General features: G+C 33.8%; 2 protein-coding genes across 4 annotated transcripts; both read left to right on the top strand.

Moving 5' to 3' along the window:
* The first annotated feature begins 4,019 nt into the window (after positions 1-4,019).
* LOC105135140 (G-type lectin S-receptor-like serine/threonine-protein kinase At1g34300) lies at positions 4,020-8,196 on the top strand. Of its 2 annotated transcripts, XM_011039875.1 has the most exons (3): positions 4,020-7,055; positions 7,337-7,505; positions 7,595-8,196. In XM_011039875.1, exon 1 carries the CDS (start codon positions 4,201-4,203, stop codon positions 6,757-6,759), a length of 2,559 nt encoding a protein of 852 aa, XP_011038177.1. In that variant the 5' UTR covers positions 4,020-4,200; the 3' UTR covers positions 6,760-7,055; positions 7,337-7,505; positions 7,595-8,196. The 2 variants fall into 2 exon arrangements, with proteins under 2 accessions (XP_011038177.1, XP_011038176.1); XM_011039874.1 differs by having other exon boundaries at positions 4,020-7,505.
* A 3,559-nt stretch (positions 8,197-11,755) lies between these two features.
* Positions 11,756-15,933, top strand: LOC105135139 (G-type lectin S-receptor-like serine/threonine-protein kinase At1g34300). 2 transcript variants are annotated; one of them, XM_011039872.1, is made up of 3 exons: positions 11,756-14,792; positions 15,074-15,242; positions 15,332-15,933. In XM_011039872.1, exon 1 carries the CDS (start codon positions 11,938-11,940, stop codon positions 14,494-14,496), a length of 2,559 nt encoding a protein of 852 aa, XP_011038174.1. In that variant the 5' UTR covers positions 11,756-11,937; the 3' UTR covers positions 14,497-14,792; positions 15,074-15,242; positions 15,332-15,933. The 2 variants fall into 2 exon arrangements, with proteins under 2 accessions (XP_011038174.1, XP_011038173.1); XM_011039871.1 differs by having other exon boundaries at positions 11,756-15,242.
* Positions 15,934-16,759: the final 826 nt, after the last annotated feature.

Genomic DNA, 16,759 nt, shown 5'->3' with positions numbered 1-16,759 from the left:
AAAACAAATAATAAAATTGGTAATACTTCACTAACTAACCCTAAATTATTCATCAAACCAATCTGAAAAGCTAATATTACAGCTAGGGACTAATCTATAATTTATCATATTTTTAAAGGTCAAATTGTAATTTTATCCATTTGGAGGACCAAACTAAAATTATCATAAGTCCATGACTATACTGAATTCTGACCATAATTAATCCTAATTTCTGTCCAGATCACCTCATTATACTACAGGGACCATTCTGTAATTTTATCAAATTTTTAGGGTAAAATGATAATTTTTGTCAAATTGAAGGACCAAATTGAAAGTGTTAAAATTTCATAACTATACAGGAATTCTGCCCATAATTTATCTTTTATTCTGTTCAGAATCTTGGAATATGCCCCAGGGACCAATCTGTAGATTTTTCAAAGTTGGGGACTAAACTGTAATTTCCACAAATTGAAGGACCAAAATGAAGTTTCGTCATCTTCAACCTCCAACCCAGAATTTCAACAGAAACCCACTGTTCTTTCCTTATTTCTAACATAATTTCACCATTCAAACAAAATCATAACTCAAAATCATCATCTTTCAATTCAATCTCTCAAAATCCACCAAATAATCCATTACCCATAACAATCAACCCATAAAATTCAATTAATTCATCAATCAAACCCAAAACACAAATTTTCAAAACCCTAACATTTATCAAAACCAAAATTAAAACTTAATCAACACATATTTATATATAATCTTACCTTTAAACTTATTTCCTTCAACTCCTTTCTATTTTTCTTCTAATTTCTCTCTTTTCTCTTCTTCTTCTTTCTCCCTTCTCCCCCCTACCGATTCTCTCTCAAATTTCAGATCACTTATTTTTTTTTTTACTTTCAATTTATATTTATCAAGTTTTGTTGAATTACTACACTACCCCTCATTCATTTATACCCACACTTTAAGCCACCAAGGGCTTTATTGTATTTTCCTACTCATTTATTCAAAACATCACACTTATAGAAAGCAAACTAAAACAAATTATGAACAACAATTCAAAATCAACTAAATATTAAAAGAAGAAACTGAAAAAAAAAATGAATTCAACTGAAAGAAAAAAAAAAGAAGAAAGATGTAAGTAAAAAAAGAAGAAAAGGAGTTCGACTCGACCAGACTCTTTGCCTAGCCTAGCATAAGTTTAAAACTAGCCCCATGAAAGTTGCATTGATGTAATTCAGTTGACTTGGTTAATCCAAAGACAACTCAAATGACTAGTAAAATGCTTGGTTAAAATCATTCAAGATAACATTTTTTTTTTAATATCAAGACGATGATGTGTTGGATTGATTTGGGATTCACGACTTAACTTGTTAAACTTGCAATTCATGTTATGAACTCAACTAAGTTTAACAACTTTATTGTTTTAACTTTTTTTTGCTTAATAATGTAATAATAAAAATTAGCGCTCATAAAATTAAACACCAATAAAATATCAAAATGTTTGTCTAAAACTACGATAATCTTATAAAAAGTAAATTGAAACAAATTATCAAGATCAATTCATAATCAAGAAAATATTAAGGGATAAGATGAAATAAAAATAAAAATCTTTGTAAGTACAAAATTCGATAAAAAAAGGAAAAAAAAAGTTGGCCTAGGTAAAGCCTAGATAGCATGTGATCAGGATAATAAGATTAAAAAAAAATGAAGAAAACCACAAAACTATTTTTTAAAAAAACAAAAAAACAAATGTCAAACAATAATATCATAAAAGAAAAAAAGCTAAAAAAGGAGATATTGACCCGCATTAACTTTTTAAACTTTTGATTTGATTCATTAGACTGAAAATAACATATACAGAAAAATCATTAAGCCTAATTCTTAACAAATCAAATGTTGAAAGATGAGACCAGGAAAAATAATCAATTACATAAAAAGATCTAAAATAAAAAATGATAATTAAAAGAATGACGATGAAAATTTAAATAAAAAATAAATTAGAGGGTAGTTAAAAATTTTCAATTAGAGGGTTAAACTAGAAAGAAAAATAACTTTAACAAAATAAAAAAAATGAGGATTAAATTGAAAAAAATAGTACACCATAAACTTGGATTAAATGATAAAATTAAAACTAACAAAACTTTTATAGAAAAACCAAGGGAAAAATAAGAATAAAAAAAATAAGGATTAAATTAAAAAATATAATATATAATAAATTATAATTGAAGGACTATATTGAAAAAAAAATATTTTACAAAAAAATTAATTAAAAATTAAAATAATAAGATATAAAATTGAAGTATCAACAATAAAAAAGATTAACTTATAATATTTTAAGGAGAAGAGAAAAAATAAAATAAAGACTAATCGATGATAAATCTACTTGCCGTCACTGAAACAAGCCGCATCAAGAGAGAAAAAAATGTACGGCGTCACTTTCAATTACATGACAGAAGAACAAGTTCTGCTATTGAGAGACACTGCAAACATCGTCTAATGTGCACAAATAACTTCCATACATACTAACAACTTTTTCTATTTTAATATTAATTGATCTTATTTAAAAGATTAAATTGCTCTTAATGAATCAGAAAATAACAAAAAATTCAGCTTGAAAAGATGAAAATAACCTTGGGTAGAAGGCAGGTATTTTTTCTTACTTTAAGAGCATTTTAGTAACTTAATTGTGAATTCAATAGTCTGATTTTTTAAAAAAAAAAAAATCTCCAACGATATTTTTGTCTTCATATTATTCATAAAAAAATATATTAAAAGATCTTACTGCCCCGTCAACCAAGCCAAAGTTTTTGGAATTGAAAGGCGAGACCATAAATTAATTGTCGCCATCAATAGTTCAGGCATGTTTGATACGGCAAAATAAATTATTTTTTCTAAGAATTTTTTATTTTAAAATATATTAAAATAATATATATATTAAAATTTATTTTTATATCATCACAACAAAAAAATCCAAAAATATTTATAAAAAAATTAATACAAAGGAAAACAAAACTAATTTTTTTAAAAAACATACTTAAACCACACTTTAAAACACTCCCTCCATCTAAACGTTCAACTTTGGTAAATGGTTACTATTGAAGTTTGAAGATTCAAATGTGTGGTTGATTTTGAAACTTTAGGGTTGATTTTGAAACTCCGACGTTTAAAGTTTTAACATTCATTTTCCAAACGTATACTTGCAACACCGACACAATACAAATTAAAAAAAAAAAGTTGTGTGTACAAATTTTATTTTTTTTTGCTTAAAATATTTTTTTATTTTTAAATAAAAAATACTTGAAATATAATATTTATTACACTCTCAAATTAGAGACGGAAACAGAAAATAAAATTAAAAAGAATTAAAATGTTAATTGTTTTATTATTTAGATTAAAAAGATAAATATTGTTAAGAAAATAGTTAAAAAAATTTATTTTATAGAAATTGAGGCCTTACTAGTCTCTCTATCTTCATCTCTATCTCAAATAGACCCTTAATTTACACATGTATAAACATTTTTTCCATCCAAGATGTCCATATAAACTTCAATATATTCTAAAAGGCAATTTTTGTATTATATCATTGTGATTTATTTTTTCTCCACCTCACTAACTTGTATATAAAGAAGAATTATTATGATTTGGAGGTAGAATTATTCATTATGGCATATTAGAGTTTATTTTGAACTTTTATTTTTGTGAAAGTATTTAATAAATACATGCAAATTTATAGAATATTTAATTATTTTTTATATTAAAATGGATGTTCGAATCAACTTACGTGTATCACGATTAATTTTATAAGCCCTAAAATTAATAATTATATAAATCTCTAGTGATCATTATATAAGTAATCAAGAACTCGAATTTAAAATCATAAAAAAAATAAACTCCTTGATGGGTAAATGACATTATATAATGTACACATTACATTTGAGAGAAGATAAAATTGTTAAATTTAAAAGATTAAGAACTCAATCAACTATCAAGAAATACGTGAACGACAAGAGTGAGATTTACTCTTTAGAGTTCAGATTGACTGAGTCAAACGCACAAACTTGGAAATCTATGAAATCAAAGGCCACCCGTGAATGACCGAGCTGCAAGCACTTGGAACTATCGAAGTTTGATCTCCATTTTCCTGTCATAAAAGTCAAAAGTCGTCTCCTTTAACCTTATGCCCCACTCCTTCCTCTCGCTACATATAGCAATCCTAAGATGAAATCTTCAGAACAGCAAACGAAGACCAAACACAAGAAAATGAAACTCCAAGATCTTGTCCCTTTTCTGTGTATCTTCTTCACTATCACAACAGCACAGACAACAATCCAACCAGGCACCACTCTCTCTGCTTCAAACCCAAACCAAACCTGGTCTTCACCAAACAGCACTTTCTATGTAGGGTTTTCCCAATTGGATTCATCTTCGTCTTACACCTTAACCATCAACTACAATGGTGGTGTCCCAATTTGGACAGCAGGCAACTCTACTACCACGGTGGATTCGGAGGGGTCCTTTCAATTCCTGTCCTCCGGCAACCTCCGCCTCCTCAACGGCTCTGGCGCCACTGTCTGGGACTCCAACACTGCTGGACTCGGTGTCACCACTGCTTCACTTGATGAATTTGGTAATTTAGTGTTAAAGAATGGAACTTTACCTGTTTGGTCATCTTTTGATCACCCCTCTGATACCGTAGTACCCAATCAGACTCTTCGTGTTGATCAAGTTTTAAGATCTGGGTCTTATTCGTTTAGGTTTCTTAGTTCAGGAAATCTAACTTTGAAATGGAATGATAGTGTAGAGTATTGGAATCAAGGTAATGCTTCTATTAATGCTAATTTGACATCGCCTACTTTGGGGTTGCAACCAACTGGGATGTTGTCAATTTTTTCTGCTGCTTTTACAAGCGGGCCGCATGTTGTGGCTTATAGTAATGATTACGGTGATGTGGGTACCAGGTTGAGGTTTCTGAAGTTGGATGAAGATGGGAACTTTAAGATGTATAGTACTGATATAGGTAGTAAAACTGCAACTATGGTATGGTCAGCTTTGACTGACCAATGTGAGGTTTTTGGTTATTGTGGGAATATGGGAATTTGTAGTTATAATGAGTCGAGTTCGAGTCCAATTTGTGAGTGTCCATCTGAGAATTTTGAGCCTGTCGATGTGAATGACCGTAGACAAGGGTGTAAAAGAAAAGCTGAGATTGATAGTTGTCCGGGGAATGCTACTATGTTGGAGATAGATCATGCAAAATTCTTGATCTATGAGCCTGAGTTGTCTGCTCAGACCTACTACATGGGAATATCAGCTTGCAGGTCGAATTGTCTTTCTCAAGGTCCAGGTTGTATTGCTTCTACATCTTTGTCTGATGGAACTGGGCAGTGCTACTTAAAATCTCCGGGCTTTATCAGTGGTTATCGGAATCCAGCACTTCCCAGTACTTCGTATGTGAAAGTTTGTGGGCCAGCGCTACCAAACCCTCCACCTGGTGTGCTTACTGAGGAGAAAAGAAGAAGTGGGAGATTTCGCTTCTGGGTTGTTTGTGTTGCTGTTGTGATTACCCTTTTGGGTTTGATTGCCTTGGAGAGTGGTCTGTGGTGGTGGTGTTGTAGAAACAGTCCCAAGTTTGACAGTTTGTCAGCTCAGTATGCAGTACTGGAGTATGCATCTGGTGCTCCAGTGCAGTTCTCGTATAAAGAGCTGCAGCGCTCGACGAAAGAGTTTAAAGAGAAGCTTGGAGCAGGAGGGTTTGGAGCTGTTTATAAAGGGGTTCTTGCTAACAGAGAAGCTGTTGCAGTGAAGCAACTTGAGGGAATTGAGCAGGGTGAGAAACAGTTCAGGATGGAGGTTGCAACTATTAGTAGCACTCACCATTTGAATTTGGTTAGATTGATTGGTTTTTGCTCAGAGGGTCGGCATAGGCTGCTGGTTTATGAGTTCATGAAAAATGGGTCTCTTGATAATTTCCTTTTCACTACAGAAGAGCAGTCAGGAAGACTGTTGAATTGGGAGCAGAGGTTTAACATTGCCCTTGGAACTGCAAAAGGAATCACTTATCTTCACGAGGAATGTCGAGACTGCATTGTCCACTGTGACATAAAGCCAGAAAACATTCTTTTGGATGAGAACTATAAGGCCAAGGTGTCTGATTTTGGTCTTGCAAAGCTCATAAATGCCAAGGATCACAGATATAGGACACTGACCAGTGTTAGAGGAACAAGAGGATACTTGGCACCAGAATGGCTTGCAAATCTTCCAATAACTTCCAAATCTGATATCTACAGTTATGGGATGGTTTTGTTGGAGATAGTGAGTGGCAGGAGGAATTTTGAAGTCTCAGCAGCAACAAACCGCAGAAAGTTCTCTGTTTGGGCTCATGAAGAGTTTGAGAAGGGCAATGTTAATGGAATTTTGGACCAAAGGCTTACAGACCAAGATGTGGATATGGAGCAAGTGACGAGGGCAATTCAAGTGAGCTTTTGGTGCATCCAGGAGCAGCCATCTCAGAGGCCAATGATGGGAAAAGTGGTGCAGATGCTGGAGGGAATTGCTGAGATTGAGAGACCGCCAGCACCGAAGGCAATAACAGAAAGTTCTACTACTAGTGGAACGAGCATAATGAGCAGCAATGTCAGTGCTCTCTCAACTTTTGCAGCATCAATTCCAGCTCCCTCATCTTCCTCATCATATCAGACCATGGGAGTTTCGCCTGTAGCTTCAGGTAGAAATATAGAGAGGGCATCTTCATCACTTTTACATTCAGACCCAAACTGAAGTTCATCATTAAACACACCATTCGCCTCCAATACCTAGGAACTCTTAAGGAGAATGAGATACTACACATTACATCGACGAAAATGAAATCTTGTAAAAATTATTTCAACTGTAATATGTATATTGATTCATCAAAAATAGCCTTTTGCCTTCATAGATTATATTGTACAAAAGCCAGTTCATTCAATAAGGATGTAGTTATAAATTTTCACAATTATTGTTCGCTGAAATTATGTGATCAGGTTCCACTTCATGGGAATGAATTTCTTTGTCCAGCCATTTTTGTCGAAGCTATGGTAATTGACTCCCTATCCAAGTTTCCTATGACAATTTAAATATTGCTATGTGCTAGATGACATCCCCTTTGATGATTGAAAATAGATATCAGACACGAGTGATTTAAATCCCAATACATGTTGTCGGTAAAATATATTCATGTCGGCTTAGTTAAAATTTTAATTTTAATTTTTTTTTGTGTATTTTTAGATGTTTTAATGTAAAAAATGAATTTTAAAAAATAGAATATATTATCTTAATGCTCTTAAATGTACTAATTTAAAGCATCTCTCTTTGTGAGGTTGACTCTTGCCAAATTGCAACAAAGCAACAGAATAGGGCCTGTGTTGTTTGGTGAACCATCCTTTTCCATCAGTTCAAGTTAAATGCCACACACTAAGCGCCAAATAATCTCAGTATTTACTCCATGTCTTCTTCTTCTTTTGATGAAATTCATCCATGAATATAAAGTAAGAAATCTTCCAGCTTTATATTTCATCCAGGTCTGTTCATTTTGTTTGAACATTATATATGACGTATGCCTGTGTTCTTTGTGTAGAATCATTGACGACCATTTCAAAGAAACCAAGATTGAGTTGAGAATGTGAACTCGAGCAACCTCCAGAAGTGTGAAAGGAACATGGCAACTACTAGTTGTTGAAGAACTCAACCCCTACCCAACCATAGTTGTTTGTGCCTATTTAAGGTCCAGTGAAGCGAGCATTGCATTTATGCTTTTTCCCATTTTCCTTTCCTTCCGGCCATTACTGGAAAACTACAGGCCTCACCCTCTGGCATAACTGGACTGGGTTAGAATTTCAATTCTTATAGACTCACACTCGCAGATGCATGTCATGAACAATACTCTCAAGACAAGTTCATCCAACTTTCCCCAGTGAAAAGTAGTTGGATTATAAGTTATGACAAAGTACTAACAGGAAACCCTGTTGGTCCTGTCGTATTTACTAATTGCTAAGTACCACTACACGTATGCTATTTATTATCAAATCCTAGTACAGTTACTATATATAGCATGAGATATATACCAAGGAACTTGTTTCCATCAGAGACAATCTTTTAGGTGACCGTATACTACTGAATTTTACTGTAACTGTGATTGTCATCGTAGTTGGAGTAAAGGAGACTGAACATGGCAATGCATAATTTTAGCCACTGTAAGATCAACTAAACAGAAACAGCAGATTTATGCAGTTTTTTCTGACGGCAAATGGAAACAGATTTAGCTTGTTTTATCTTAAATCTACCTAGTGTGTGTTTTTGTTTTTTAAATGTTTTCCAGCTTGTTTTGATACATTCATATCAAAAATAATTTTTAAAAATATATATAATTTTAATATATTTTCAAATAAAAATACTTTAAAACATAATTATTAACACATTTGTAAACACACCCTACAGAGAGTGTGATCCCTAATCAATGTTCCATTAATTCCCGTTGCATTCATTCTTTTCCCTGACCTATCACATGCTAATAATGTGCAGTGTTGGCCATCGAAATGATTCCGATGAGGAGGAAAAGCATTATTGCCTCCTACACTAATTAAAACACTTCGAGCTTGATGTGGATCTATGTACTTGGTTCTAAGGCTGTCATGACTCATGCATGAGCTTGAGATCATCAGCTGTGAAGGGCTCATGGGCTACGCCATTGCTCATTGGACGTACATCTCTAGTTCAAAATCTCTGTTTTGTACAAATTAGCATGACTGTAATAATTAAGTTTTTTGTATCACATCACCACCACTGTAAGGGCATGCCATTGAGAATGAAAGGCATCAAATAATATTGTACTTCTGTACTTCATTTGGATCCATGCCATTGGCTTCAGCTCTTATTGAAGATATTAAACGCATAAAAGAGTAGCGGCCAAGTGCTCCGAAAAGGAGTGAATGGCTGTGCCACTGAACTAAACGCTTTGATCATTAGCTGGAAAAAAAGCTGTTTCGTTTTGCTCATTTCCATGATAGCGATGCATGCCTTGTCGCTTGCATGTGGTGAGAATTATTTGGGCGATTTCGCTAGGTGCTTAATTACTAGCTTTCAGCTTTAGAGCCACCAGCATTAAAAAATCTTTTAGTACATTACAATTAAATAAAAATAATTCCAACTTTATGTCCTCATGATCATAATTCTTTTTTTAGATTAACATGGGTATTTGGACTAGCTTGCACGTACCACGACTAATCTCACGGGCCCTGAAGTTAACAACCATGTAAACTTCCAGTGGCCATCATATAAGCAACCAAGACCTCGAACCTGAGACTACAGAGGAAGCAAACCTCTTGATCTCAAATTCTTATTACTTGGCCACCATCTACATGATTCTCGGGATCATAATTCTTACCATTATTTCTTGAGGATTTCGATTGTAATGTGATGTCACTGTAGCTATATATATATATATAAAGAAAAAATGACACCAAATATTGGAAAGGGAGGTTTTAGATCTCTGCGTATAAAACCACAAAACTAATTTTTAAAAAAACAAAAAAACCAATGTCAAACAATAATATCATAAAAGAAAAAAAGCTAAAAAAGGAGATATTGACCCGCATTAACTTTTTAAACTTTTGATTTGATTCATTAGACTGAAAATAACATATACAGAAAAATCATTAAGCCTAATTCTTAACAAATCAAATGTTGAAAGATGAGACCAGGAAAAATAATCAATTACATAAAAAGATCTAAAATAAAAAATGATAATTAAAAGAATGACGATGAAAATTTAAATAAAAAATAAATTAGAGGGTAGTTAAAAATTTTTAATTAGAGGGTTAAACTGGAAAGAAAAATAACTTTAACAAAATAAAAAAAATGAGGATTAAATTGAAAAAAATAGTACACCATAAACTTGGATTAAATGATAAAATTAAAACTAACAAAACTTTTATAGAAAAACCAAGGGAAAAATAAGAATAAAAAAAATAAGGATTAAATTAAAAAATATAATATATAATAAATTATAATTGAAGGACTATATTGAAAAAAAAATATTTTACAAAAAAATTAATTAAAAATTAAAATAATAAGATATAAAATTGAAGTATCAACAATAAAAAAGATTAACTTATAATATTTTAAGGAGAAGAGAAAAAATAAAATAAAGACTAATTGATGATAAATCTACTTGCCGTCAGTGAAACAAGCCGCATCAAGAGAAAAAAAATGTACGGCGTCACTTTCAATTACATGACAGAAGAACAAGTTCTGCTATTGAGAGACACTGCAAACATCGTCTAATGTGCACAAATAACTTCCATACATACTAACAACTTTTTCTATTTTAATATTAATTGATCTTATTTAAAAGATTAAATTGCTCTTAATGAATCAGAAAATAACAAAAAATTCAGCTTGAAAAGATGAAAATAACCTTGGGTAGAAGGCAGGTATTTTTTCTTACTTTAAGAGCATTTTAGTAACTTAATTGTGAATTCAAAAGTAAAATTTTTTAACTGCTCCTACATGCAAGGCCTGATTTTATTTTTTTTAAAATCTCCAACGATATTTTTGTCTTCATATTATTCATAAAAAAATATATTAAAAGATCTTACTGCCCCGTCAACCAAGCCAAAGTTTTTGGAATTGAAAGGCGAGACCATAAATTAATTGTCGCCATCAATAGTTCAGGCATGTTTGATACGGCAAAATAAATTATTTTTTCTAAGAATTTTTTATTTTAAAATATATTAAAATAATATATATTTTAAAATTTATTTTTAAATCATCACAACAAAACAATCCAAAAATATTTATAAAAAAATTAATATAAAGGAAAACAAAACTAATTTTAAAAAAAAAACATACTTAAACCACACTTTAAAACACTCCCTGCATCTAAACGTTCAACTTTGGTAAATGGTTACTATTGAAGTTTGAAGATTCAAATGTGTGGTTGATTTTGAAACTTTAGGGTTGATTTTGAAACTCCGACGTTTAAAGTTTTAACATTCATTTTCCAAACGTATACTTGCAACACCGACACAATACAAATTAAAAAAAAAAAAGTTGTTTGTCCAAATTTTATTTTATTTTGCTTAAAATATTTTTTTTTTTATTTTTAAATAAAAAATACTTGAAATATAATATTTATTACACTCTCAAATTAGAGACGGAAACAGAAAATAAAATTAAAAAGAATTAAAATGTTAATTGTTTTATTATTTAGATTAAAAAGATAAATATTGTTAAGAAAATAGTTAAAAAAATTTATTTTACAGAAATTGAGGCCTTACACTAGTAAACTTCATCTAACTTGTATATAAAGAAGAATTATTATAATTTGGAGGTAGAATTATTCATTATGGCATATTAGAGTTTATTTTAAACTTTTATTTTTGTGAAAGTATTTAACAAATACATGTAAATTTATAGAATATTTAATTATTTTTTATATTAAAATGGATATCCGAATCAACTTACGTGTATCACAATTAATCTTACAAGCTCTAAAGTTAATAATCATATAAATCTTTAATAATCATTATATAAATAATCAATAACTCGAATTTAAACTCTCTGATCTTATTATATGGCTACCACCTAAGTATTGCTTGAATGGGTAAATGACATTATATAATGTACACATTACATTTGAGAGAAGATAAAATTGTTAAATTTAAAAGATTAAGAACTCAATCAACTATCAAGAAATACGTGAACGACAAGAGTGAGATTTACTCTTTAGAGTTCAGATTGACTGAGTCAAACGCACAAACTTGGAAATCTATGAAATCAAAGGCCACCCGTGAATGACCGAGCTGCAAGCACTTGGAACTATCGAAGTTTGATCTCCATTTTCCTGTCATAAAAGTCAAAAGTCGTCTCCTTTAACCTTATGCCCCACTCCTTCCTCTCGCTACATATAGCAATCCTAAGATGAAATCTTCAGAACAGCAAACGAAGACCAAACACAAGAAAATGAAACTCCAAGATCTTGTCCCTTTTCTGTGTATCTTCTTCACTATCACAACAGCACAGACAACAATCCAACCAGGCACCACTCTCTCTGCTTCAAACCCAAACCAAACCTGGTCTTCACCAAACAGCACTTTCTATGTAGGGTTTTCCCAATTGGATTCATCTTCGTCTTACACCTTAACCATCAACTACAATGGTGGTGTCCCAATTTGGACAGCAGGCAACTCTACTACCACGGTGGATTCGGAGGGGTCCTTTCAATTCCTGTCCTCCGGCAACCTCCGCCTCCTCAACGGCTCTGGCGCCACTGTCTGGGACTCCAACACTGCTGGACTCGGTGTCACCACTGCTTCACTTGATGAATTTGGTAATTTAGTGTTAAAGAATGGAACTTTACCTGTTTGGTCATCTTTTGATCACCCCTCTGATACCGTAGTACCCAATCAGACTCTTCGTGTTGATCAAGTTTTAAGATCTGGGTCTTATTCGTTTAGGTTTCTTAGTTCAGGAAATCTAACTTTGAAATGGAATGATAGTGTAGAGTATTGGAATCAAGGTAATGCTTCTATTAATGCTAATTTGACATCGCCTACTTTGGGGTTGCAACCAACTGGGATGTTGTCAATTTTTTCTGCTGCTTTTACAAGCGGGCCGCATGTTGTGGCTTATAGTAATGATTACGGTGATGTGGGTACCAGGTTGAGGTTTCTGAAGTTGGATGAAGATGGGAACTTTAAGATGTATAGTACTGATATAGGTAGTAAAACTGCAACTATGGTATGGTCAGCTTTGACTGACCAATGTGAGGTTTTTGGTTATTGTGGGAATATGGGAATTTGTAGTTATAATGAGTCGAGTTCGAGTCCAATTTGTGAGTGTCCATCTGAGAATTTTGAGCCTGTCGATGTGAATGACCGTAGACAAGGGTGTAAAAGAAAAGCTGAGATTGATAGTTGTCCGGGGAATGCTACTATGTTGGAGATAGATCATGCAAAATTCTTGATCTATGAGCCTGAGTTGTCTGCTCAGACCTACTACATGGGAATATCAGCTTGCAGGTCGAATTGTCTTTCTCAAGGTCCAGGTTGTATTGCTTCTACATCTTTGTCTGATGGAACTGGGCAGTGCTACTTAAAATCTCCGGGCTTTATCAGTGGTTATCGGAATCCAGCACTTCCCAGTACTTCGTATGTGAAAGTTTGTGGGCCAGCGCTACCAAACCCTCCACCTGGTGTGCTTACTGAGGAGAAAAGAAGAAGTGGGAGATTTCGCTTCTGGGTTGTTTGTGTTGCTGTTGTGATTACCCTTTTGGGTTTGATTGCCTTGGAGAGTGGTCTGTGGTGGTGGTGTTGTAGAAACAGTCCCAAGTTTGACAGTTTGTCAGCTCAGTATGCACTACTGGAGTATGCATCTGGTGCTCCAGTGCAGTTCTCGTATAAAGAGCTGCAGCGCTCGACGAAAGAGTTTAAAGAGAAGCTTGGAGCAGGAGGGTTTGGAGCTGTTTATAAAGGGGTTCTTGCTAACAGAGAAGCTGTTGCAGTGAAGCAACTTGAGGGAATTGAGCAGGGTGAGAAACAGTTCAGGATGGAGGTTGCAACTATTAGTAGCACTCACCATTTGAATTTGGTTAGATTGATTGGTTTTTGCTCAGAGGGTCGGCATAGGCTGCTGGTTTATGAGTTCATGAAAAATGGGTCTCTTGATAATTTCCTTTTCACTACAGAAGAGCAGTCAGGAAGACTGTTGAATTGGGAGCAGAGGTTTAACATTGCCCTTGGAACTGCAAAAGGAATCACTTATCTTCACGAGGAATGTCGAGACTGCATTGTCCACTGTGACATAAAGCCAGAAAACATTCTTTTGGATGAGAACTATAAGGCCAAGGTGTCTGATTTTGGTCTTGCAAAGCTCATAAATGCCAAGGATCACAGATATAGGACACTGACCAGTGTTAGAGGAACAAGAGGATACTTGGCACCAGAATGGCTTGCAAATCTTCCAATAACTTCCAAAACTGATATCTACAGTTATGGGATGGTTTTGTTGGAGATAGTGAGTGGCAGGAGGAATTTTGAAGTCTCAGCAGCAACAAACCGCAGAAAGTTCTCTGTTTGGGCTCATGAAGAGTTTGAGAAGGGCAATGTTAATGGAATTTTGGACCAAAGGCTTACAGACCAAGATGTGGATATGGAGCAAGTGACGAGGGCAATTCAAGTGAGCTTTTGGTGCATCCAGGAGCAGCCATCTCAGAGGCCAATGATGGGAAAAGTGGTGCAGATGCTGGAGGGAATTGCTGAGATTGAGAGACCGCCAGCACCGAAGGCAATAACAGAAAGTTCTACTACTAGTGGAACGAGCATAATGAGCAGCAATGTCAGTGCTCTCTCAACTTTTGCAGCATCAATTCCAGCTCCCTCATCTTCCTCATCATATCAGACCATGGGAGTTTCGCCTGTAGCTTCAGGTAGAAATATAGAGAGGGCATCTTCATCACTTTTACATTCAGACCCAAACTGAAGTTCATCATTAAACACACCATTCGCCTCCAATACCTAGGAACTCTTAAGGAGAATGAGATACTACACATTACATCGACGAAAATGAAATCTTGTAAAAATTATTTCAACTGTAATATGTATATTGATTCATCAAAAATAGCCTTTTGCCTTCATAGATTATATTGTACAAAAGCCAGTTCATTCAATAAGGATGTAGTTATAAATTTTCACAATTATTGTTCGCTGAAATTATGTGATCAGGTTCCACTTCATGGGAATGAATTTCTTTGTCCAGCCATTTTTGTCGAAGCTATGGTAATTGACTCCCTATCCAAGTTTCCTATGACAATTTAAATATTGCTATGTGCTAGATGACATCCCCTTTGATGATTGAAAATAGATATCAGACACGAGTGATTTAAATCCCAATACATGTTGTCGGTAAAATATATTCATGTCGGCTTAGTTAAAATTTTAATTTTAATTTTTTTTTGTGTATTTTTAGATGTTTTAATGTAAAAAATGAATTTTAAAAAATAGAATATATTATCTTAATGCTCTTAAATGTACTAATTTAAAGCATCTCTCTTTGTGAGGTTGACTCTTGCCAAATTGCAACAAAGCAACAGAATAGGGCCTGTGTTGTTTGGTGAACCATCCTTTTCCATCAGTTCAAGTTAAATGCCACACACTAAGCGCCAAATAATCTCAGTATTTACTCCATGTCTTCTTCTTCTTTTGATGAAATTCATCCATGAATATAAAGTAAGAAATCTTCCAGCTTTATATTTCATCCAGGTCTGTTCATTTTGTTTGAACATTATATATGACGTATGCCTGTGTTCTTTGTGTAGAATCATTGACGACCATTTCAAAGAAACCAAGATTGAGTTGAGAATGTGAACTCGAGCAACCTCCAGAAGTGTGAAAGGAACATGGCAACTACTAGTTGTTGAAGAACTCAACCCCTACCCAACCATAGTTGTTTGTGCCTATTTAAGGTCCAGTGAAGCGAGCATTGCATTTATGCTTTTTCCCATTTTCCTTTCCTTCCGGCCATTACTGGAAAACTACAGGCCTCACCCTCTGGCATAACTGGGCTGGGTTAGAATTTCAATTCTTATAGACTCACACTCGCAGATGCATGTCATGAACAATACTCTCAAGACAAGTTCATCCAACTTTCCCCAGTGAAAAGTAGTTGGATTATAAGTTATGACAAAGTACTAACAGGAAACCCTGTTGGTCCTGTCGTATTTACTAATTGCTAAGTACCACTACACGTATGCTATTTATTATCAAATCCTAGTACAGTTACTATATATAGCATGAGATATATACCAAGGAACTTGTTTCCATCAGAGACAATCTTTTAGGTGACCGTATACTACTGAATTTTACTGTAACTGTGATTGTCATCGTAGTTGGAGTAAAGGAGACTGAACATGGCAATGCATAATTTTAGCCACTGTAAGATCAACTAAACAGAAACAGCAGATTTATGCAGTTTTTTCTGACGGCAAATGGAAACAGATTTAGCTTGTTTTATCTTAAATCTACCTAGTGTGTGTTTTTGTTTTTTAAATGTTTTCCAGCTTGTTTTGATACATTCATATCAAAAATAATTTTTAAAAATATATATAATTTTAATATATTTTCAAATAAAAATACTTTAAAACATAATTATTAACACATTTGTAAACACACCCTACAGAGAGTGTGATCCCTAATCAATGTTCCATTAATTCCCGTTGCATTCATTCTTTTCCCTGACCTATCACATGCTAATAATGTGCAGTGTTGGCCATCGAAATGATTCCGATGAGGAGGAAAAGCATTATTGCCTCCTACACTAATTAAAACACTTCGAGCTTGATGTGGATCTATGTACTTGGTTCTAAGGCTGTCATGACTCATGCATGAGCTTGAGATCATCAGCTGTGAAGGGCTCATGGGCTACGCCATTGCTCATTGGACGTACATCTCTAGTTCAAAATCTCTGTTTTGTACAAATTAGCATGACTGTAATAATTAAGTTTTTTGTATCACATCACCACCACTGTAAGGGCATGCCATTGAGAATGAAAGGCATCAAATAATATTGTACTTCTGTACTTCATTTGGATCCATGCCATTGGCTTCAGCTCTTATTGAAGATATTAAACGCATAAAAGAGTAGCGGCCAAGTGCTCCGAAAAGGAGTGAATGGCTGTGCCACTGAACTAAACGCTTTGATCATTAGCTGGAAAAAAAGCTGTTTCGTTTTGCTCATTTCCATGATA

The sequence above is a fragment of the Populus euphratica genome, unplaced genomic scaffold (assembly GCF_000495115.2).
Source record: "Populus euphratica unplaced genomic scaffold, PopEup_1.0 scaffold55.1, whole genome shotgun sequence".
Lineage (NCBI taxonomy): Eukaryota > Viridiplantae > Streptophyta > Magnoliopsida > Malpighiales > Salicaceae > Populus > Populus euphratica.
Note: the sequence above shows the minus strand (reverse complement) of the source record. Positions and strands in the feature narration are given on the sequence as shown.